The 24,818-nt window shown below is 36.9% G+C and overlaps 1 protein-coding gene across 1 annotated transcript in view; it reads right to left on the bottom strand.

Annotated features, from left to right (window-relative positions):
- FRRS1 (ferric chelate reductase 1) overlaps window positions 1–13,154 on the bottom strand; it is a 46,453-nt gene extending 33,299 nt beyond the window's left edge. The window contains exons 1-4 of the mRNA XM_049616748.1: window positions 13,126–13,154; window positions 2,746–2,941; window positions 1,531–1,667; window positions 352–446 (exon numbers count right to left, since the gene is read on the bottom strand). Coding sequence (XP_049472705.1) covers window positions 352–446; window positions 1,531–1,667; window positions 2,746–2,941 — 428 coding nt within the window. The 5' untranslated portion in view covers window positions 13,126–13,154. The remainder of the gene's footprint in view (window positions 1–351; window positions 447–1,530; window positions 1,668–2,745; window positions 2,942–13,125) is intronic.
- Window positions 13,155–24,818: the final 11,664 nt, after the last annotated feature.

Raw genomic sequence — 24,818 nt, 5'->3', positions numbered from 1 at the left:
AGTCATCCAAATTTTAGGAATTTTTTCATACTATCATATTAAGATAAGAACAAATCTAAAAAAAATGTATTAGTCCATACACCATATATGAACTCAAGTAAATATTAACTAATGCCTCTTAACATGAAGGCACCACAATATTTAATTCACTCAACAGATATGTATTAAGCACCTATTAGGTGTTAGGTCTTGGGCTCGGTGGAAAAATCAAATAAAAAGCAAAACAGACTAAGGTGGTGTCATTCTACACCAAACCACTCCTATACAGGTAAATGTCCAATAGGTATCAAAAATGACACAGACCATTATTTCAATTTGACTAGTTGCAGATTTGTAAGCTCTCCCACTCACAGAAACTTTATGTGATTCGGAGAATTGCTTGGAGCATTCCAGTAGACTTTAATTTTTGTTTTCTTGGATGGATTTGTGTGACTCACAGCATATCCCTGAAACAAAATGGAAAAGAACTACCATTCACTCACTCTGTAGTTGAGCATACTGAAACTACTGTCATTTTGCAAAATAATCTGTCATGGCATGATGCTGGCATTCTGATAAATACTGTTTTATTTAGAACAGAGACTCAGGTACTCAACAAATACATGTTGGTTAGTCAACACCAGATTAGCAGCTGGCTCTGTATATAAGTTAGAGTCAGCAGAAATTTAAGAACTGAAAAGAGTTATGAATACTGGGTACGTCAATGCTATATAGAGTCTGCTCATTATTTAATTTATATTATAAATTAAAACTCCTTCCATTAACAGATACAAAGAAAATCCAAAAAATTCATCAAAAGAAAAAATTTCTGCCTCCACACATTTAGCATTATATTTCAGTAATTCCTTTCCCTTGAACAATCTCATTTCCCACTTTCATTCACCTGGCAAATTCCTACTCATTCATTGAGGCCTGACATAGAGATGACCTCCTCCAAGAACCTCTCTCTCAATTCCCTCCAGCCTGTGTGTGACACACCCCGCTATGCTTCTCACCCATCCTGTGTATGCTTCTAATTTAAGTCACCACAATGTTGTACTTATGTGTCTGTCCTATATTCCTCATGTTCTCCTTATGTATCGTACATCATATGTCCATATGTTCTACTTATGTGTAAGGCTTTCAGCTCTTCAAAGAACAGAAGTAAGTCTTGTTCATTACCATATCCCTTGCACCAGGATAGTTTCTGGCATAATAAATGTTTATTAAATCAATGAATGAATGACAAAAATGATACCTCTGTCCCATTCTAGCATCCTATCTTCAATATTAACACCCTTTAAAATCAATATAATAAGAGCCAATATTATATAAAATATCAAAAGCTATAAACCCTTCAAGCTACTGCCTTTTCTCGGATGCTGATGTGTAAAAACATATTGCAAATAGGAAAATTAGGGGGAAAGCTTGATCACTGTGAATCTATTTAGATGTCTGCAAAACATGGGTAATGTCATTATCTCAGAACCCTTAGCTTGTAATGAAAAGATCCATGGAAACTAACAAATCAGTTTCAAACATAACACAAACCTGTACATCTTCACAGGTCAGAAGCTGCGACATTTGACTGTCAATCAATGTGAAGGAGCCAATAGGAGGGCCACTCAAATCCTCAGCATTACGTGCTTCTAAAAGAAAGCCTCTAAATGGTAGCCCTGACAAAGTAACTGAGAAACAAACAAAAAAATAGTTTATGATAAGGTTTAGCAACATCCCCAAAAGAAAACTGTTTAGAGGAGGCATCTCATAGTTAGAATCTAGCATATGTATACAAAACTACTCCAGGAAAGAAAATGGTAGAAATAATCCCATAGACAAAGAAGGTCTAAACTATGTTCCACAGGACATTCACTCAGTGAGATGTTAATAGCCATTCCAATTCTACGGGGAAAAAAAGCTAAGTGATGGTCAGGGAAGTGTCCATGGAGCCAAATTAGTTCAAAAAATGCTGAATGAAAGTAAATATTTATTTGTTTACTAAAAACCCCCAAGGCCTTTAACATCCTACTATACAGTATGAAACTCTCAGTATATACAACATACAGTGTTCCAAACTGATTTTTCCATACACTGTTTTTGTCAGAGTTCGTTAATATTTTGTATTTCTGGAGTTGCATAAAATAGTTTGCAAAACACTATTATAGATACACTTTTGACAATCAGCCTACCTTTCACCCAAAGAATCAGAAAAACACAAGAATTTACACTATACCAAGAAGAACAAGGGTTTATTATACCTTAAACCAGATAAAATAAACTTTATTTTCCTCTTCTATTGTGTTAATAGTATTGGTTAAAAAAGATACATATTAACTAACGATAAAAATGTATTTAAAACCTATTCTACTTAGTCTGACCTCGGCTCAGGTCATGATCTCGCAGTTTATGAGTTCGAGCCCTGCGTCAGGCTCTGTGCTGACAGCTCAGGGCCTGGAGCCTGCTTTGGATTCTGTGTCTCCCTCTCTCTCTGCCCCTTCCCCACTCGCACTCTGTCTCTAAAAAATAAATAAACATTTAAAAAAAATTTTTTTTAAACCTATTCTGCTTAGGGAGTAGATTTACTACTTAAGTAATACAGTCATCAATAGTATTTAAACACAAAATGAGAAGTGTAAGATGATGGTATCTTATGGAAACAGGTGAACAGATTTAAATGAAACTATATAAATCCAACAGTAATAAAGATTCAATGTACAGGAAAAGAGGGAAACTCAAAATGCAAAATAGTTAATTCCAACACAGTACCTTCAATCTGGTCTCCTGGTCTGAATGTCATCTGACTCACTGAAACGTTGTGAACAGGGTCAGAACGTGCAGTATGACTGTGTTCAGGAACCATTCCATGGCATGACTTTCCTACTTTTCCGCTGGGATAATTAGCCACAGAACTAACGTGCAACACAAGTATGAATGCACCAAAGGTAAATCCAGGAACTGCCATCTCAAAAAAAAAAAAAAAAAGAAAAATTAAAAGCACATTATTTTTATACATAATTAAAATATAAAGCTTTCATGTGACAGAATATTAATCCCAGAAAATTGCTTTCAACAGACAGCTAACCATATTCTCAAAAATACATAATAAAAAGAATGTGATATCTGAAGTCTGACCTAGATTTGAATCTCGGCTCTACCAATCACCAATGATGAGACTTTAACCAAATCACTCAAGCCTCCATTTCCTTCCCTGAAAAATTAGGAAACTAACACCCACCTTACAAGTTGTTTTAATAAAATGAAGATACAAACTAAAGTCTGACAAGGAAGATATTTAAATAAATGTTAGCTTTCATTAGCATGATTTTCACTATAAGCAAAAGGTTCTTTTTCACCTTATCCCAGGAAGCTTAAAGAACAAATAGGAAATGTTTCTTCTGGATTTAAATACCATCACCTAAATAAATATCTGGTATGACTTCTCTCAACTTCTCATTACATTAATCATGATGACAGGGTGGATAATTTAATTTGTAATACTGAAAACTGAGGATAACAAAGAACCAATCACAAGAAACAATATTTCTATTACCTTTAGCCCAGGCACTTCTGAATTAAGAAACACAATTGTCAGTCCAAGCAATTTTCTTCTCTCATCCAGTACCTACCTCTTACCATCTGTCTAATAGAAAACCAGCTACTTTATGTCAGTCCCACCCTCTGGTAGCCTACATCAACCACTTCAATTGGTGCTTATATTCAGAACCTGCCAATCACAGCAAATAACAAGGTTTGAGGAAGTTGGCAGGGACATGTTACACAGCAGTAAAGTCAGCCGATGAACAGACCCCAAGAAGCAGTTCATTCTCCGTACAAATAGATTAGACAAAATAAAAGCACCCTTAGAATCACTAGAATAAATGACCCTCTTATAGTCATGTAAATTACAATCCCCACATTGGACCAGAACTAAACTACAGAATTCCTGCTAGACACCAGAAATTATGCTGGGGGCTACACATTTCAACCAGCTCTGCACCTTACAGCAGTAGCCACCAAGTAGATAGCATAGGGTCTAACAGTACTATATACCCCTATCTTTCATCAAACATCAAGCTAGGTAGAGTTTCTCCCATTTAAAAATAAGAAGAACAAGTAAATCAAGAGCTTCTGAAAAAATATAAGAGAAACATAAAATTTCTCTATACAGTCATAAGAAAAGCATAACTTTGAAAATGGTTGATTACTATAAGAAACAATATTTAGGAAAACAACTGTCTTAAACATACACTGTGATATATATCAATTATTTCTCAATAAAACTGGGGCAGAGGAAGAAAAGGAAGACTGAAGAGTGGAGAAGAAGGAATTTTTCTATTCAAACGTGGCTTTCAGGTGCCTTTGTTAGAGGCAGACCTGCTTTTAGGACCACGCAAGATTTGCTGGAGAGGATCAAGGTCATAGTTTTAACCACGTGACTGTGGACAATTATCATGAAGATTAAATGCAGTAATGTGCTACCCAACTAAAGGATGGTATAAGGGAAAAGTCAGCCAAGTTTAGCAAATACTCATTTGCCACTGACCTCCTGTCAGGTGAAAATGGAAACAAGACAAAATTTCTAGTCTCTGCTTTGCACTGCATAGCTGAATAATGTCAACCCAGTTATATAATCTCTGTCTTTGCTTCTTCATTTGTGAAATATAGTAGATAAACCAGAATAAATTCAGGATCGCCTTCATGCCTAACATTATGATGTTAGAAAGCAAAGTGGGAGTACCTGGGTGGCTCAAGTCGGTTAAGCATCCCACTTCAGACCAGGTCATGATCTCACTGTGAGTTTGAGCCTCGCGATCAGCTCTGCGCTGACAGTGCAGAGCCTGCTTGGGATTCTCTCCTCTCTCTCTCTCTCTCTCTCTCTCTCTCTCTCTCTGTCTGTCTGCCACTACCCCACTTACTCTATCTCAAAATAAATAAAAACTTAAATTAAAAAAAATTTTTTTAAATAAAGAAAAAGAAAACAAAGTGGGAAAGGATACCGGGAATTAGCAGAGCAAGAAGTGTAAGCCAGGAAAGGGAAGTGACTAAGCATCACCACCTGTCATTCATTAGGAAAATATAACAAATCCAGTCAGGAAGGGAAGTAAACCAGCAATTTCTTTGTTCTTGGTCAGATGCTGACTATTCAAGGTGCAGCTCTATTGTCATTACAATGGCTAATGATGATTTTCCAGTTACGATTTAAGGAACAGACTTTTTTCAAAGTAATACTTTAATTCATTAGCCAACCAATGCCAACAGATTGCCTAATTATGAAAGGGAATAAGGAGTTATTCATGGAGACATTTAAGTTAAAATTATGTAATGTGGATAATGAACTATTACGAGGTCTTCCTTCAAGCATTGAAAGAACTCCCACCAATTTTGTATTATTTTTAAAGTTTTATATATTCCCAATCCACAGTGGGTACAATATAGAAAATAAAACAAAAAGATATCATAACTTGCATTCAACCCATGACAAAGATAGACCTATTAGTTAAAGAATTAAAAGAAAAGTTATCCTGATTCTAACTTAAATATTCCCAAACCTGATGAAAGATGCATAGTTTTCTTTCTTGCCTGAAAAACAAGCAATTAGTAAAAAGGTATGATGACTGCTTGTACCATGTTCTACATACATCTCACACAACAGCAAAAAATCAAAACAAATGTATTCTTTATTATTTAAATACCAAATGATTGTACTGGCATGAATATTTAATTATTATTGTGATTGTGGACCACAGAGGCAAGTGATATTTATCAAGACGATATATTTAATGACAGCAAAGTAAAATTCAGATAAAATGAGAATTCAATTGAAAAATACTTAGATGTAAGAAAGTCATTAGAATAAGGAGTCTATGTTAATTAAGAATTTTTTTTAAATAAATTGGTCATTAAATGTCTTTTTATGTGTCACTCCAAGAATATGTGAGAAAAAGAAGAAATGGAGAAAAGCATACGTGTTAAAACCAAGTCAGATGATTAAGCTGGCAAGTAACTAATCAAGTCTAGTTATACTGCAATCAAGCTCTAGCTCTCACTGTTAGTCATTCATTTTATGTTGGGTTTTTTGTTGTTTTTTGTTTTTTGTTTTTTTTTTTTGAGAGAGAGGGAGAGACAGAGTGTGAGTGGGGGAGGGGCAGAGAGAGAGGGAAACAAAGAATTTGAAGTAAGCTCTAGCTCTGAGGTATCAACACAGAGCCTGAGAGGGGGCTGGAACTCATGAACTACGAGGTCATGACCTAAGCTGAAGTCAGATGTTTAACTGACTGAGCCACCCAGGCACCCCTACTCATTCATTTTAAATTAAGGCATCAAAAAGTTCAAAAGTTAACATGCACACAAAAAATTGTGGGAACTCAGCCCAGTAAACCCAATCTACATCACCCAAGATATGAGTATGAGCACAGAGAGTCTTAATTAATTCACAGGTATGAGGTAACAAGATTTTCCTAATTATGAAGAATGAGTTGTAAAAAAAAAAAAAAAAAAAAGGCAAAAACTTAACCAGAAGGGTTTACTATAAAATATTTAAATAATTTGGAAAAGGTTGTGTGGGTTTTGTTTTGCTATACACAGTGGATTTTATTTAATTTTTTACCACATTCACAATAAGTATTTTTTACATTATGACCCAACAAACATTTCAAGAGACATTATTTACCTTTACCACATGGGATAAACTTGTATATCTCCTTCTTATTTTGAAAGAGAAAGAGACAGGTAGCGGGGCAGGGAGAGAGAGAATCCCAAGCAGGCTCCACACCTTTAGGAAGGAGACCAAGGCAGGACTCAGTCTCATGAACAGGGGGTTGATCTCACAAACTGTGAGATCATGACCTGAGCCAAAATCAAGTCAGATGCTTAACCGACTGAGTCACCCAAATGCCCGTAAACTCATATATTTTCTATTCCTTCCTCTTTTTTATGTTGGTTTTATGTATCCTACTGAATCGTTATTGCACAACCTACTAATGGATCTTAACCTGCAGTTTGAAAAATACTATTTTACAGCATATCCTTGACCATTAAGTTTCAGCCTTGAATCGAGCTCTAAATCAGGAATATCAAGGATTTCACATAAAAAGGAGAGTTCTCAGAACTAAAGAAAAAAATAATAATAAGCCAAGCAATAAGGAGAATTTGGGACACAGGAGATGGGTTCAATGAAAATGTCTTATTCTCTCTTATTCCATTTGTGACCTAAACAAAAACTATAAACATGGCTAATAGCATTCTCATGGTGACCTTCTGTATGAGGAAAACAAATTTTAATCAATCATAACAGAAAAACACTGCAATCCCTAAAGCATTTACACACCACTTTCAGAATTTCCATCAACCACATTATACAATGTGCCAAGTATATCATTATTTCATACTCAACACAGTTTTCATTTTATTTCATTACTAGAATTCCAATGACACTATTTTCTTTTACTTTGTTACAAGTGTAAAATATTTCAATTAATTTATAAGTTAAGCATGCTTTTGCTTCTAGGCTTTTGGCCTTGAAACAGAACCAGCAATTATAATATTGCTTCTCTTAGAAAATGGAATTGAAATTCCAAGCCAAATTGGAAATTAATTTTAGGATACAGCACATTTGTAACATCAGCATTTCAGGTAGGATCAAGGGGAAACCTGATAGGTTCTTAGACTAGGGCTAGAGGTAGAGAGAGGTGGAAACAGAGTGTCAGAGTTAGGTAGAAAGACTTTTAGAAAAATAGGTAGAACCATAAGAAGGATAAGGAGATTGATTCAGTCAAGTAAGTTAAGACTAAGCACAAGAGATACACAGAAAACAATGAAATTTCTATGACATAAAGAAAAGGATTACATTTCTACTACACAGGAGGGAGGAAAGGGGACAGAGCACAGAGAAGGAGAAAAGAAAAAGAAACAAATGTTTAGTGAGAACCTGGAAGATACTACATCTAATGCAATCCTTACAATCAGCAGATAGTATCTTCACTTTAGAGACAAAAAAACTTGAGGCCAGAGAATGTACCCTAAATCATATACACTTTGAGGATTAGAACCTAAATCTAGGGGCAACATCCATATTCTCTCTTCACTCTGCATGGCTGCTCCCTCCTTGGAGAAACAAGCATGTAAGAAGGAAACAAATCCAGCAAGGATGCAAATTTCACAATGAACAAGGTGAGAGTGGGGGCATACTGTGACAAAGGTGAAATCTAAATTAGCCTAATTCAGAATGTTGAGTGGTGCCTGGCTGGCTCAGCCAGTGGAGCATGTAACTCTTGATCTTGCAGTCATAAGTTCAAGCTCCACATTGGACACAGAGTTTACTTAAAAATAAAAAAGTTAAAAAATAAAAAAAATTAAGAAACAGAATGTCGAGTCTACTCTATGAGCCAAAGAAGCAATGTAGAAGTCTCTTTTGTAGAACTAAAGCTCCTGAAAGAATGGATGGTAAAACAACTAGTTCGATGCCTAAAAACACTAAGTTGTCAATAAATGGTAACTGCCACTATTTATTAGCACCATTCAATTTCCTTATCACTAGTATGTGCTAATTTCTTCCAAACACTGCTGTGACTAGACAAGTGAAATTTTCATATATTTCTTTCAACTGCATTTAATTTGTTCAAGCCTTCTGAAATGTTTCAGAAAATGTTCTCTCCTTCTTTCCAGCAATTTAACTTTACCTTCATAGAAAACTTCCACACCAAAAATTAAATTGACTTTGATAGCAGAATCTCAAATTATAGAGAAATTGAAAAATAGGTCAAGTATTTCCACTTCCTCAGATAAAAATGTTTCAGACTCCATTTGCACAGCAGGAAGCAAAGAGAAAAACAGATTTTTTTAATTAACAATTGGAGTTATGACATTTTCAGAGATGGTTCTAAAAAACAAAGAGGCATTAAAAATGGCACACTGAACACCAATTTAAGATCTGTCAGGTCTAACAACTTAAGATGGTTGAAAAGAATTCTGACAAAGAATTTAGAGTTTAAGTAAAAGCAAGAAAAAGTAAAGGGAAAGGTAGGAAAGAAACCACAGAAGAAAAAGTAATAGGGAACTCTACAGTTTAATCCTGATTCCCCTAATCACAACATCATCAACAAGGAATTTTTCCATCATCTTTATTCATCTCTGAAAAAAAAGATTGGAAGCAAATACCTTACTACATGATACAGAGTTTTCATCTGGATCATTCCACATGGCACTCGCAATAACCCTGTCCTCAACACAAAATTAGGTACAATGTGGAATGGTCCCTTCTCTAAATATGTAAAACTAATAGATGAAACAAAAGTAAATGCCACTAATCTAGTATTTAAATGATGTAATTTATTGAATGCCAATTCCATTCTAGTTATCACAGTAGGTGTGTCACATAAATGAACTCTAATCCTTGGAAGAAACATATCAAGAACTTTTTGTTGTATGGAAACTGAAACTCACGGAGGTTATATAAAACTACCGTCTCAGATCACACAAGGTAGAATAGGAAAAAAAAAATGCATTTCATTATAGAAATTTAGAGGTATGGGAGAAAATAAGAATAGAAGAGCTAACAGTTGCCAGGGGCTTACAACATGTCAGGCATCATGTCAGGTACTTAGCATGCCTTCCTCAAAGCAACGCAGAAAGGTATGAGGGGTATTATTGTCCCCACATTGTAAAATAGAGCACTGATTAAGACATTTGTCAGAGTTGCAGCAAATGAGTGATGAAAAGTATGGTCTCTGATCTGGCTTCTGAGGTTTTAACCAATAAGCCATCCATAGATTTAGATCAGACCTTTAAGGCTGACATGGTAGGTAAACAATGGAGGAAAAGGGGTTCAAAATGAGCACAATTTGAATGGGAGCAATAAAAGAACCAAAGGTAGAAAGAAAAAAGTGATCATGGACTTTTGAGGGACATTAGACCTATTTAGATCCAAGGTCAAATGTTAGAAATAGTCATTGTAAAAAATATTGTTAAGTCTGGTTCCTCTCCATGCCTCATACATGAATATATCCATTCCCAAGACTTTTTACCTTGGCCCCCCACATTTCTCTGCAAGCTCATCACTTCCATGGCCTCAATTTTTATCACTAGGATGTTTCTCAAATCTTCCAATTACTCCCACTCTACATCTCCTCAATGCTTTGACTCATACTTACAACTGTATATAGATTTCTGTTTGGATGACAATAAGCTCAACTGGTCTGCAATGAAATTCATCATTTTTTCCTCCAGACTAGTTTTTGCATCTGACTTCCCTATTCTGATGGAGGCCTGGCAACACATTTCTAGTCACACCCCATATTCTCAAGATTTGATGCCAAACACTCTTTTGGACCCCAATTTCCAAGCAAGCTCTGCAGATTCTTCCTCCACCCTTCCACTCTCCTACCTACCCCTTCTGCATCTCTCTTTGACTTTCTCTCTATTATATTATATCTGTCTGCTACTTTCCATTCCGCCATCACCAAAGCACAAAGCCTTCATCACCTGTCACCAAATTAATGAAACACTCTCAATTGCCCTCCTTGTTTCTGTATCGCCATTGTGATTGTCCTAAACAACACCACAAGATCATTTTCCCAAAGCACAACCCAATTTCAAGGATTTTATTCTGCCATGTTCTAGTGACAAGGTACCACGTATACTTATTCCAGGAAGAAGCAACACTCTTTCTTTCTCCCCATGTCCTGCCTTCTAACTGGGACCTATTTCATCTGCCAAATTCCTCCTCATGTGAAAGTTACATATATGTTACATGGGAAAGAATAAGATACAAAAATCTCTGTACACTATACTTTTATGTAAAAAAAAAAAAAAATCATTGCCTATCATTTCATGGAAAATCCAAAAGACTGATAATTTCCAGTATCAACATGGATATAGAAAAATGAGCACACTCATACACAATGAAGAGTGTAAACTGTCACAATATTTTTGGAGGAAATTTGACAGTATCCTACTAAGCTATGTTTAACCTCTGACCTAGGCATTTCAATTCCAGGAATTATCCTACAGAAAAACTCACACAGTTTTGCTAAAATTATTTGGAAAATGGCAAAAATCTAGGTGGTTACAAAAATGAACTATGCTACATCCAAACTATAGAATACTTCATACTCACTTAAAAGAATGAAATAGAATAGTCAATCACAAATATAACAGCCAATAATTACTGTGTGCTTTATGGGAGCTAAAGGCATTTATGGGAGCTATAGGCATTCCTTTAAGTGCTTGCAAGTATCAACTCCTTTCACAAAAACCCTAAGACATGAATCCGCATGTACTTAAGTGGAAACATGCTCATGCCACACCGAGGAATGAAAACAAGCAGATTGCAAAATGGTATTTAGTATATTGAAAGATATATCACTTAAAAGTTAAAGGGAAAAGGAAAAAAAAAAAACTTCTATTCCACACTTTAACCTTTCTCAATAGTGGTTATCACCAGGAGAGTGTTTTCAATAGGGGAAGAGGAGTGGACTTCCTCTTTTTTAATCCTCTTTGTATTGTGCATATTTTTTTGAAAAGGGTGTTTATAACATAAAAATTACAAAAATATATAATATGAAAATATATAATATAAAATAATTAAAAATTTTTAAAGCATGTAGTGCTTTAAATATAATAAAAAATTATAATTTGTAACTATAAAACATGGGATATATAAAGACTGTAAAGAAACCAGAAAATTGTTTAGCTTTTTTCTTTTATCTATTTTCAAACATTCTATGTTACTTTTACAGTTTTTGCTTGGTTTTGTTTTGGTAAATAAAACCTCCCCCCCTCTTTCAAGGTCCATTTGTAAAGCCATCAACTACTGTCTCCTATGATCCAGTGAACACTACGGACATTGAAATCACCATCGTTTGAAGAATCCAGCTGCCGGTTTTAACCCAGCAGGCACCACCTTAGTGACCGTGAGCGAATTATTTAACCTTACCAGGCTTTAGTTTTCTCATTTTGCTAGAAAAAATGCAACCAACATCAAGGTGCTTTGTGAAGATTAAATAAAGTAATATGTATGAAACATCTCACACAGTGGCCACCATAAACCAGGTCTTCCATTAAAACCTCCTTTCCATGGGGTCTTGACTATTTCTGCCAACCTCAAGTAACTGTTCTCTTTTCGGAACCTCCAGAAGCTTTGATTTTGCTGATAAAAAAATTTATCACCCCTGCCCCAACTGGTGACTTGTCCTATGGCCAGAGGTGTCCCGCGTGTTGATCTCCTGTCACACTAACAGTGTACCTTGAAAACAGCACTTGTACAGTGTGACTTCCAGAGACTCAGACATTACCTAAATGGACACGTGTGAAACAGAAGCTACAGTTGGCCAAAAGAATCAACATGTTGGGTTATTAAACAACTTACTAGAACTCATCCCTTCAAACAAAACCATCCTCTAAAAAGTCTAGCTCATTGTTTTCAATAAATCAATAAACCAAAATTTACCCTCCATCTCTGTACAGTACTCAAATCTTTACACTTTTAATTCGGAATTAAAAGAAATTACCTGAAGCTCAAAAGTTCAGCTCTGTAAAGAAATATCCCTGGATAATGTATTTACAAATTGAAAAATCTCCTTTGCCCCTAGGCAAGCACTGACAAGATACAAAAAGGGGGGAGGAGGCGGGGCGGGGCAGAGGTAACACCTTGCCACCCTTAGAGCCTTTCTTAAATTCTAAAGGCACACCAGGGGTCGGGGGAGCTAAAATTTCTAGTTTAAAACACACTTTAAAAACGAAGTAAGGCTCTGAATAATCTGCATACAGGTAATTATCCCATTAGGTTTAAATATAAAATGCAGTTCCGACAGTTTCAACTTTCCAAAAAAGAAGAAAGAAAGAAAACACGTGTGCATGAATACACTCCAAGCTTTTCAGGATCCCAAGCACGACTCTACTTACAATCTCCCTTTTCTGGGATTAAAGCTCGTTAGTCAAAGTCACGGGACATATTACTAACCTAACTCGTTTGTGCACCCTCATTAACTCAATACAAGTCCAGAACATAATTTGTTAAAGCGTTCATTCTGCGTCGCCGACTGCCCCCATGATCCATGGCGCCTGCTCTCCAGTACTGTTGCCTTAGCTGGCTTCAATTTTTAAACGCTTTGCGGAGAGCTCTGACTTAGAACAGAAAGCGACACTTACCTTGAGAAGCGAAGGCAGCCTAGCCAACTTCCGGTTTTGTTACAATTTGTATCTCACTTCAGCAGCTGGGTGGAGCTAGCTCACCCAGTAACCAGAAAGTTTCCCAAGCTAAACTAAGCTGTAAAACTTGATGTGCAAGACGAGAACTAATTTTTGGACTCCATTTCTGATAATTAAGGGTTCTGTTTTACATATAAGAACACTTTTGGCCAAGTAATAGTTATTTCATTGAGAAAATTATGTATTTGTCTTTAACTACAAAACCATTTGAAAATACCTGTTCCATATACTCTAAGACAAACAAAAGAACGTAGTTATGCCTAGGTAGGGTTGCCAAGTTTAGCAAATTAAAATATAGGATGCCTGCTTAAACTCAATTTCAGATAAACACCCAATATAAATATTGTTCTATGCAGTTTGGGGAAAGTAATTATACTAATAAATGATTCATTGTTTTTCTGAAATACAAATTTACTCTATTTTTTCTGGCAACCCTATCTAAGGCATAACAGTAATTAGCAAACTATTTCAACTAACTACAAAAGGTGCAAAGAATCAGACTGCATGGAACTGAAACCTTGGAAAATGTAAATGACAAAAAAGAATTATTTTATTTTGCAAAATTCACTCTGAAACTTAGGGGTTCCATTTTCATTTCTTTTTAAGCATTTAATCTTTGTTTTGCATAAGATTTTTTTTTTTTGAAAAAGAAAATTTTTAGGGCTAGGAAAAAACAATGAATCTGAAAATATTAAACATTCCAGCACAGACTATGACTCACAAGAGCAGACTGGAAAATAAATGGTGTCATATACACCTTAACCTGTGATCACTGGTTGGCAATCAACACGACTAAAATCTCTAAAACCATTTTAAGTGGAGAGAGGGGAAAGAACACGATCACTTTAATCTTTCTCCTTAAGAACTACTCACAATTACCAAAAACCCTCTTTACAGGATTTTAGATAGACACTTTAAATAAAGATGCTACAATAAATAAATAAATAAATAAATAAATAAATAAGCTACAGAGCTGGTTTTCTATCCTAAAGCTGCATGGAATATGAACAGAAGCACACTCAGTCAAGTTTCAGTCCTTCCGTATAAAGCTTCAGGCGATGACATAGCTTTCTGCAGTTATACTTAAACCTTTTCCAGAAATAGTCCCTGGGTGACACTCTGCATGCCAAAAGCATGATTTAAAAAATTTATAAAACAAGTAATTCTTAGAATATATTATCATAATCTTTTATCCTAAAGCACTCTTAAACAGATGAACCTGGGGGGGGGAGAAAAAGGGGCAAACCAGGAACCAGACTGAGGGTTACCAGAAGGTGGGCAGGGGGATGGGTGAAATAGGTAATGGGGATTAAGGCGGGCACTTGTGATGAGCACAGGGTGTTGTATGGAAGTGTTGAATCACTAAATTCTACACCTGAAACTAATATTACATCGTATGTTAACTAACCGGAACTTAAATAAAAACATGAAGAAGAAAAATAAATAGTAGTGGGAGGAACTGAATAGAGAGGCTTGGCTCTATCTTAAAGCACCCTTTTCCAGGCTATCATTGCCCCCAAAGTCCCGAGCTATAATTCCCCTTATCACTCCCTGCCAGCAGTTCACTTCTAGCCAGCTTTTTCTTCATTAGCTACTTGTTAGCTGTCACAAAAGGAACCAAATTTAGTAAGATGTTCAATGGAGCTTGGACTCTGAGTTGACACTATCCTATTGGATCCCATTCTCATGCCTCTAAATTGGTGGTTCTCAAATTTTCAGTCCAGACTCCTTTACAACTTTTTAAAAATCATTGAGGACCCCAAAGAGATATTTGTTTATATAGGTGATATCTATCAATATCTATATGTATTAAAAATTTTAAGCGAGAAATATTTAAATACCCACAAATTCATTTTTAAAGAACAAAACAAACTCATTAAATATTAATATAGTATTTTTTTTTTTTTTTTAGCAGTGCCTTTCTGACTGTTTTCCAAAAAGAAGAGTTTAGTGAGTGGAGTCGTATTGTTTAATTTTTGCAAATCTCTTTAGTGCCTGGCTTAACAGAAGACTGCTGGAGTCTCATATCTTCTTCTATATTCAGTCTGTTGCAGTATCTTACAACACATCATGTAGCCACTGGAAAACTCCAGGGTATACTCATTAAAGAATGAGAATGAATAAGGCAAATAAAGTACAGCAAGAATGAGAATTAGCATTTACTGAGCACTCATTTTGACCAAAGCACACGTATTATCCTAAGTCTCACAAGAACTGTAGGTGAAAGGTATTACAGTATTACAGACATTCTACTGCTGAGAATGTTAAGGACATGCTTGGTTAAGTAAATTGCCCAAAACCAGGCAGAGAAAAGTGGCAAGGCAGGGTTCTAAGCCACAGCTACTAGCTCTCTGCCCTGAGCCTCACTGCCAAATCTGAATGATGTCTGATGGACCAAACATAAACTTGCCTTTCCTATTATACTCAGCATTTCATAAAACACAGGATTCACGCAGAACATCCCCAATTGATTAGACCCTGCTTCAAATCAATAAATCCAAAACCCACCATCTAAAATGGACCCATTATCACGTGGCCTTTAATTTTGTCAATCTTACCCAAATTCGTCCTCTCTTTATCTCCACTGCCATCACTTTTCCTCTGTTTTTGTTACCTCAAAAGTAAAAATGAGGGGTTACAACCAAAACCATATATTCTCTAAGGTCTCCTGCCAAATTGTGAAAGCAGGTTTCTGATGACTAGAAAGAGACACATAATGGTCCAGAAAAAGACTAATTTTTCAGAATGAGAATTAACGAAATTATCACAATTATTCAACAAGTATTTATCAAACACTTAATATATGGCAAATACTGTGCTAGGCACAGTACAAAAGTGGCTCTATGTCTAATATATTGTGATTTCTTAGGTGGGTAATAAAGAAAGAACAAAAGAAAGAAAGAGGGGTGGGGGAGAGAAGGAAGGAAGGGAGGGAGGGAGGGAGGGAGGAAGAAAAAAAGGAAGGGGCATAATTACTTGATAAACCCACATTTCTGTAGACATGCAGTTCTCATTGCTTTCCAGATGTCATTGGATTAAGAATCTTGAGAAAAAAAGATTATCCTGGGTTATCCAGGTGTGCCCTAACTGCAATCATAAGTATCCTTATGCAATCATAAGTATCCTTAAAAGAAGAAGCAGAGGAGATTACACACAAAGGAAGATAATGTGACCATGGAGGTAAACATTGGGGTAATGCAGCCACAGGCCAAAGAATGCCTGTAGCCACCAGAAGCAGGAAGACAGCAGGAAAAGATTCTCAACTAGAGCTTCTGGAGGAAGTGTTTCTGCCAATACCTTGACTTTGGCCCAGTGCTACTGATTTTGGACTTCTGGCTTCCGGAACTGTAAGAGAATAAATTTGTTGTGGTCATTTGTTATAGCAGCTGCAGGAAACAATCAACTCCTCTTTCCAGTTTCTCCTGTATTTTTATCAATCAGTGGTACCCGTTCTCTTCAACACTCAAGCAAAACCTAGAGATGACTTTCAACTTTTTGTCTCTTTCATATTTTATAGCTCAGAGTTTTTCAGTTTGGAGCCACAATCCATTTATTAATGGATTATAAAATCTTTAGTGGGTAACAATCAGAAAAATGTTAATAAAATAGCATAGAAAAAAACAGAGTGCATTACATATGATAAGGGTAAATAAATGCTGTTTCATGAGGCTATTCGGATTACATCTGTGAGTAGAAATGTCCTGAGTTTCTTATTTCTTACTGTGGGCAGTAGCCCAAAATGTTGAAACCAATTGCTTTTAATATCTCCCCAAGTCAATTATCATCTCCTCCTTTCTGAACACTCACATGTAGGCCTTCGTACTTATTTATTCTAAGCAGAGGAACATGGTGGTCTGGAATCAGACCACCCAGGATTTGAAGATCAGCTCCACCACTAAACTTTGTGATCTAGACCTCTATCATAAATGAAGATCATAATACTTTCCTCATAATAGTGTGAGAATTAGCTGAGATAAAATTGCTTAGTTCAATGTCTAAACATAAAAATTGTTCAGGGTGCTGGGTGGCTCAGTCAGTTAAGCATCTGACTTCAGCTGGGGTCATGATCTCACAGTTTGTGGGTTGAGCCCCCCCATCAGGCTCTGTGATCACAGCTCAGAACGCGGGGCCTGCTTCAGATTCTGTGTCTCCCTCTCTCTCTCTGCCCCTCCCCCACTCACACTCTGCTCTCTCTCTCAAAAATAAATATTAAAAAAAATTTTTAATAGTTCAATAAAATATATGCACTATAATGATCTATGCTCAAATTCTCTGCACCATAGTAGTAACCTTCTAACTAATCTATCCTGCTTCCTCTCTCATGACCTTCATGAATCCTGCTGACAATAGTCCAACATTAGATTAATCTTCCTAAAGCATCGCTTTTATCAAAAATGTTCTGTGACGTACCATTGCTTATGGAGTTAAATCCATACTCTTACAGACATTCAAAGCACTCTGAAAAAATAAAACGGGTGGGGGGGCGCCAGGGTGGCTCAACTGGCTAGGCCTCTGACTTCAGCTCAGGTCATGATCTCACGGTCCGGTCCGTGAGTTCGAGCCCCTCATCAGGCTCTGTGCTGACACCTTGGAGCTTGGACACTGGAGCCTGCTTCAGATTCTGTGTCTCCCTCTCTCTTTGCCCCTCCCCTACTCATACTCTGTCTCTGTCTTTCAAAAAAAAAAATGTTTTTTAATAAATAAAAAAACAAAAATAATAAAAATAAAGCACTCTGTCACCAGGCCACAACTTCACTGCTTTCCCACCAGGTACTGCTGATTAAATCACCCCATTAAATGCAAAGACTCATTCTTATGTTTCCACATTTGCTAATGCTGTTCCCTTATCTCATTTCTTTCCAAGTATTAAACACCACACATTCTTCAAGGTTTAGAAAAAGTCCCAATTCATCCATGAAACTTTTCTGATAATCAGAACTAATATAAGTTCCTCCATTATAAAATGGCTATATGGCCAAGCAAAACTGTCATAGTCTCTGAAGTCTGGCCCACTTTGGTTGAAATCCTAGCTCTGCTCTTTAATAGCTGTTCAACTTCAGGCAAGTTACTTGACCCCCTAATCTCACTTTCTTCATTTGCATAAAGAAGGTAATGATACAGAAGTAGGGTTTTTGTGATGTTTTCATGAAATAATATCTCATCACACTGACACCAGAATGATCTTGAAAACCTGCTCATGACATTACTTTTACTGTCTTATGTTAGAGTGAAGAAATACACATTACCTAAGATGCCATTGACACACTCAAGCAGCCATCACCATTGCTTATAATACTCTTCACTGCTAAACTGGACATGGCCTCAGATCCTTCCCAATACACTACACCAAGTGGTCAATACCAATGGATGAAAATCCACACTAACTATAAGCAGTCACTGAGATAGGGACTATGTCATTACTTTCAATTCCTTTTTTTAGGAACTAAAAAAATCTATGTTAAATATCTCACCTTAATTTAATGGTAGAAAGATGGATACTAGAAAGCTTATCCCTTTCCAAACTTGATTTGAATTTCAGTTCATTTTAAGGGCAGAGTATTGATTATAATGAAAGCATGGAAGACATTCTTTATTCTCTTTAATTACATTATTTTCTTTTATAGCATTTTAATTTACTCTAAGACAATATTAATGCTCTGTAATTATGTGCCAGAGATGGTACCACTGATCAAAGTAAAATATTAAAAGTTTGATTTAGCTTTATCAAATCATTAATAGAATCTCTGTTAATCATCTAGAGACACAATATAAAGATAAAAGTCTTGGTAATTACAATCAGTGGCTTCTACTATTTTCTATCAATTAGGGTTATACTATATTCAAGTTTCTACCATACCTGTTATTAAATCAATTAAAGCAAATAAGAAAAGAAACTAAGAAGGAACCAAGGAAAGGAAGAATATAGCATCTATTAAGTAATAACCTAGTCCTATTCAGTAATAAATTAGGTTTTTTTTTTTAATTTCCCAAGGTTTTTTTTGTTTTTTTTTAACGCTTATTTATTTTTGAGACAGAGAGAGACAGAGCATAAACAGGGGAGAGTCAGAGAGAGAGGAAGATACAGAATCTGAAACAGGCTCCAGGCTCTGAGCTGTCAACACAGAGCCTGACACGGGGCTCGAACTCACGGACCCCAAGATCATGACCAGAGCCAGAGTCCGACGCTTAACCGACTGAGCCACCCAGGCGCCCCAATTTCCCAAGTTTTAACAAGGAAGAAATAGTATAATTTACTGGAGAATTTTGTTTAGCAGCTCTTGGGCTACATGACTTTTTAAAATGCCATTTGTTTACAAGATGGCTTGGGTCCTATTGTGTTAAGTGAATGCCTTTAGTATATACAAATGTAACATAGTCTTAATATTGAAAAGAAACTATGCTCTCCACAGCCAGAATGAAAAGTAATAGAGTTATCGAATGCGTAGAAAGTCATTGGTTTCTTTTACACACAAAACATTATACAGTCAGGATGACATTTATAATGAAAGCTGGCAGCTCTAACCATTGTTGGAAGAACACTTTTTGTCCATTAGGTAAGCCTTCAAAATTGTAGAATTTTAAATTCAACAAACATAAAGCGTAAGAATAAATAAGGTCGCAGTACTCAGGGACCAGGAATCATGAAACAAATGTGTGAAACAGCATCGTGTGCTCTGAAAATGAAAAATAATCCCAGACCATGAGTGACCTGAGGTGAATATGATCGTCGCCCTCAATTCCACCAGAGGAAGCAGGATCTTGTCTACCCTCGAGTGCCCCAAAGGTGAGTGCAGAAGGAAAAGCCTTCACTCAAAAGCTTCTGGTTGCATAAAACCTGAAGGCAAATACCAAACATAAGATCCTGCCAATGAAACAATATCAAAATAAGGAGAGCAAATCCAAACCTGGTCATTAATCAAAGCAACTAGTAGGAAAACACAAGCTGAAATACGTGGCCAAAATAAGGAAACTAGAGAACCAAGAAAAGCAGGGGTGGGAGTAATGGAATGGCGAAAAGTATTGATCCGGATTAATTCTGGAATGGAGCACAGAAGCTTTCAGTGACTTTTTATGCAAGAGTAGGCCAGCTTAGGCAAATAGGGCCTTCTAAAGGGATAAAATTGAACGAACACCATCTAATCCCTAGAGTTTTCCAGATATCCCCCCTAAAATGGCCCAAAACATTTAGTGTATTTTTTCTTGTATCCTGACTTTTTAAACTACTATGAATTGCATAGATACTATTTCTACAGATTTTAATCTGTACTGAAACTGTATCTGAAACTGAAACAATAAAGATTCCATTCAATTCCATTTTTTTTCCCCAAAAGCAACCATTGTTATCAGTTCAGCATATTTCCATCTAAGACTTTACATGCAGTTTTCTGTACTTACAAAAGTAGGTAGGCGCACCTGGGTGGCTCAGTCAGTGAAGCATCCGACTTCAGCTCAGGTCATGATCTCTCAGTTCCTGAGTTTGAGCCCCACATCGGGGTCTATGCTGACAGCTCAGAGCCTGGAGCCTGCTTCAGATTCTGTGTCTCCATCTCTCTCCCACTCCCCACTCACACTCTCTCTCTGCCTCAAAAATAAATAAACATTAAAAAATTTTTAAAAACAAAAAAAAACAATAAAAAACAAAAAACGTATAGCTTTGGTTTTGTAATAGAAATAGTATCATTCTCTTCATATTGTTCTGAAATTTTTTCACCTAACAACATATAGTCAAAGAATAACTCTGGTATTTTAGACACCGTTATATATTTATTTTGTGCACTGTTTATTTTTTACATGGGGGAGACAGAGTATCAAGGGACAAAGGCAAAAATACGATGTGTAAGAGAAAGAAGAGAAGAAAAACAACTGCTGGTAGTCTGGAAATAATGAAACTTTCTGTTCATTTCCAGCATGAGCTAATTCACTGACAGCTAGATAAGGTTTCAGTCTGGAAAGTGTCCCATTGAGCAAGCTGGCTGGAGTCCACAAAGATAACACTTTCAGTGGTTTACAGATTCGCTAGAGAACTTTACTAATCCCTACAGAGAATAGGGGAGCAACTGTCTCTCTGTGATAGCTGCCACGTCTGTCCAGTGGCTCCCCAACTCTGAAAGCCACATCTGCACTCATTCGATACTCTCCCTAACCTTCCATCAGCCAAACAGCAGAACTGAGTCCTGATCATATCAGTTATGCTTATGAGAGTTGTGTTTATGAGAGTTGCCTAGTAACCAATCACTCTCAGGGGCCACCTCGGGATCTAAATATCTAACACACTGCTCTCTGCTGCCCCCAGTGGACCAAATGGGATACTTTCTTTTACGAAAAGCCTAAAATGGGATACTTTCTTTTACGAAGTTAGCAATAAGATTCTTAGAACACTGGATATATTCTTGACCTCAATGACTAATAACTTCATCCCTTCAAGAACAATGAGAGCAACAACCAGAACCATTTCTCTTGACTCAATCCTGATCGACAAAGAAACTGACAGAGACAGAATCCAGAGACAAAAAACAGAAAGAAATTAGAAGTGGTAGCGTCTACTTGGACAGGAAGATGGGTGAGATATAGGAAAGGAGCCAGTCTGAAAGGTGGAAAGCAAGAATTCAGTGTTGGACATATTAAGTTTTAGATGGCATTGAAATATCCAAGTGGAAATATCTATTTGACAGATGTGTCTGGAGATACAAAATTAACACTTAGGGCATGAGCAAGGATTAAAAAAGAGAAGAGATCTGAAGAGTGAGCCGTGGGGCACACTAATGTTTAGAAATTGAGAAGAGCAGGCAAATTCAGTAAAGGAAATTGTGATTGAATGGATGGTAAGGTAGGAAGAAAACCAAGAGTGTAGAAAGTGTAGTCCCAAAGTGTAGAAAGCAGTTCTGAAGGTGGGTTTGGTCAATCATGACGAATGTTGCTGAGAGCTTGAATATACTGGAAACTAAGAATTGACCAATGAGCACTGTTTTTCAGAATCATCTGTGAACCACCTGCATCAGAATTACTTATTACAATGGATTCCTGGGTCCACCTCAGACCTACTAGATCAGATTCTATGGACAGGAACCCAGAATTCTGCTCTTAAACAAGCCCAGGATGATTCCTAAGAACCCAAGAGTTGCTGTCTTGGAGTCTTTACTGGTGGAATTATACCCATCTTTGCTCAAGACCAATGGTTCTCAGATTTTAATGTCCATCACCATCACCTGGTAAATTCCTTAAAACACAGATTACTAAATTCCACCTCCAGAGTTTCCGATTCAGGAAGACTGGGGTAAGCCTGAAAACTGCTGATATTTTTGGTCTATGAACTATACTTTGAGAACCACTGCACCAGACCCTTTATTTTTTTAAATTATTTTTTAAATTTATTTTTGAGACAGAGCATGAGTGGGGGAGGGGCAGAGAGAGAGAGAGAGAGAGACATAGAATCTGAAGCAGGCTCCAGGCTCTGAGCTGTCAACACAGAGCCTGATGCCCGGCTCGAATCCACAAATCGTGAGATCATGACCTGAGCTGAAGTCAGGTGCTTAACTGACTGAGCCACCCAGATGCCCCTGAAACAGACCCTTTAAAAGTAGAGTAAAAGCACATCTGATACAAGATGTGGCCCTTTCCTTGGTTAGTAAAACTCTAAAATAACACAGTTAACTGTAAGACAACAAATTTTATCTCAAGTTTTCTATTTCCCAACACAGCTGGAATTTCCCATTCTTCAAGAAGCCTCTGCTTTTAAAGTCTGTCTGATGATTAAATCATGCATGTCCTCCCTTGCTCAAAGTCAACTCATTATGGACATGAGTCATGTCTACAAAATATCTTCCCAGCAACACCTAGACTAATATTTGGTTGAATACCTGGGGATTACAACTTAGTAAAGTTGATACATAAAACTGACCATCACACTACCATATCTAAAATAGAGTGCTTTCAGGTGCGTGAGTGGCTCAGTCATTAAGCATATGACTTCAGGTCATGATCTCACAGTTCATGAGTCCAAGTCCCACATTGGGTGAGCTCGAGCCTTGCTTCAGGCAAAACAGGAGCCCTGGGAAAGCCCTGCTTCTCTCTCTCTCTCCCTGCCCCACATGGGATTCTCTCTCTCTCTCTGCCCCTCACTCACTTGTGCCCCCCTCAAATTAATTAATTAGAGTTCCTTTTAACTCTACCTTTTCTTCACAGAACTTATCACTACCTGACATTATATATATATATATATATATATATATATATATATATATATATCTCCCTTCATTTATATAATAGCTATCTCATCTGCTAAAATGTGAAGTCCATCAGGGAAAGAATTTTGTCATCTGAAGTGTTTTTTTTAATTATTAGGTTCAAAGAATCCATTTTTGGACATTGTATTTATTTCTGTTTTGTTATTATGATCAGTGTTAGTATAAAGATCTCTGTATGTACATACATCTTGGGTCTCTTTTCTAATTTTTAATTTTTAAAAGTGATATTTTGGGGCACCTGGGTAGCTCAGTCGGTTGAGTGTCTGACTTCGGCTCAGGTCATCTTACAGGTTGTGTGAGTTCAAGCCCTGCACTGAGCTTGCAGCTCTCAGCGTACAGTCTGCTTCAGCTCTTCTGTCCTCCTCTCTCTCTGTCCCTCCCCACTCGCACACTCTCTCTAAAATAAATAAAACATTTAAAAATTTTAATATAGATAAATAAATAAAATTTAAAAAGTGATTTATTTTATTTATTTATTTATTTATTTTGAGAAAGAGAGAAAGAGGGAGTACACGAGCAGGGGAGGGACTCTGTAGAGTCCTCTGTACGGTCCCTCTCTGTAGAGAGGGAGATAGTGGATCCAAAGCAGGCTCTGCCCTGTCAGCACAAAGTCCGATGTGGGGCTTGAAACCACAAACTGTGAGATCATGACCTGAGCCAGAGTCAGACACTTAACTGACTGAGCCACCCAGGCTCAGTGATTTTTTTAATCTAGTTTTTCTGTTAGTATTTTCAAGTCAGGTTTCTGGAGGTATAATTTCACAAAGAGTAATATTTTCCCTTTTTAGCATAGAAATCTGTGACTTCTGATAAACACATGCTGTCAGTCATGTAAACACCACAGTCAAGACATAGAGCATTTCCATCACCTCAGAAGTTTCATTTGTGACACATTGCAGTCAACCCTTGCCTCACTCCCTTCCCTAGAACCACTTGTATTAGTTCCTTGGGACTGCCAAACAAAGTACCTCAAACTGGGTGGCTTAAATGACAGAAACTCATTGTCTGGAGGCTAGAGTTCCCAATCAAGGTGTTGGCAGCATTGGTTCCTCCAGAGGACTGTGAGGGAAGGATCGTTCCATGTCTCTCTTCTTGGCTCATAGATGGCTGTCTTCTCCCTGTGTCTTATTTATATCCTCTTCCCTCTGTGTATGTCTTTGTGCCTAGATTTTCCCTTTTTATAAAGAAGACACTGGTCATATTGAGCTAGGGCCCACCCTGAAGGCTTTAGTTTAACTTGATTACTTCTAGAAAGACTATCCACATTCTGAGATGCTGAGAGTTAGGACTTCCACATATGAATTTTGAGGCAACACAATTCTAACACCACTGATTTGTTTTTTCTCCTTAGAGATTTGCCTTGTCCAGAACATCATATGGATGGAATCA

The sequence above is a fragment of the Panthera uncia genome (assembly GCF_023721935.1).
Source record: "Panthera uncia isolate 11264 chromosome C1 unlocalized genomic scaffold, Puncia_PCG_1.0 HiC_scaffold_4, whole genome shotgun sequence".
Taxonomy (NCBI): domain Eukaryota; kingdom Metazoa; phylum Chordata; class Mammalia; order Carnivora; family Felidae; genus Panthera; species Panthera uncia.
The sequence above is the reverse complement of the archived record's forward strand: the minus strand, read 5'-3'. Positions and strand labels throughout refer to the sequence as shown.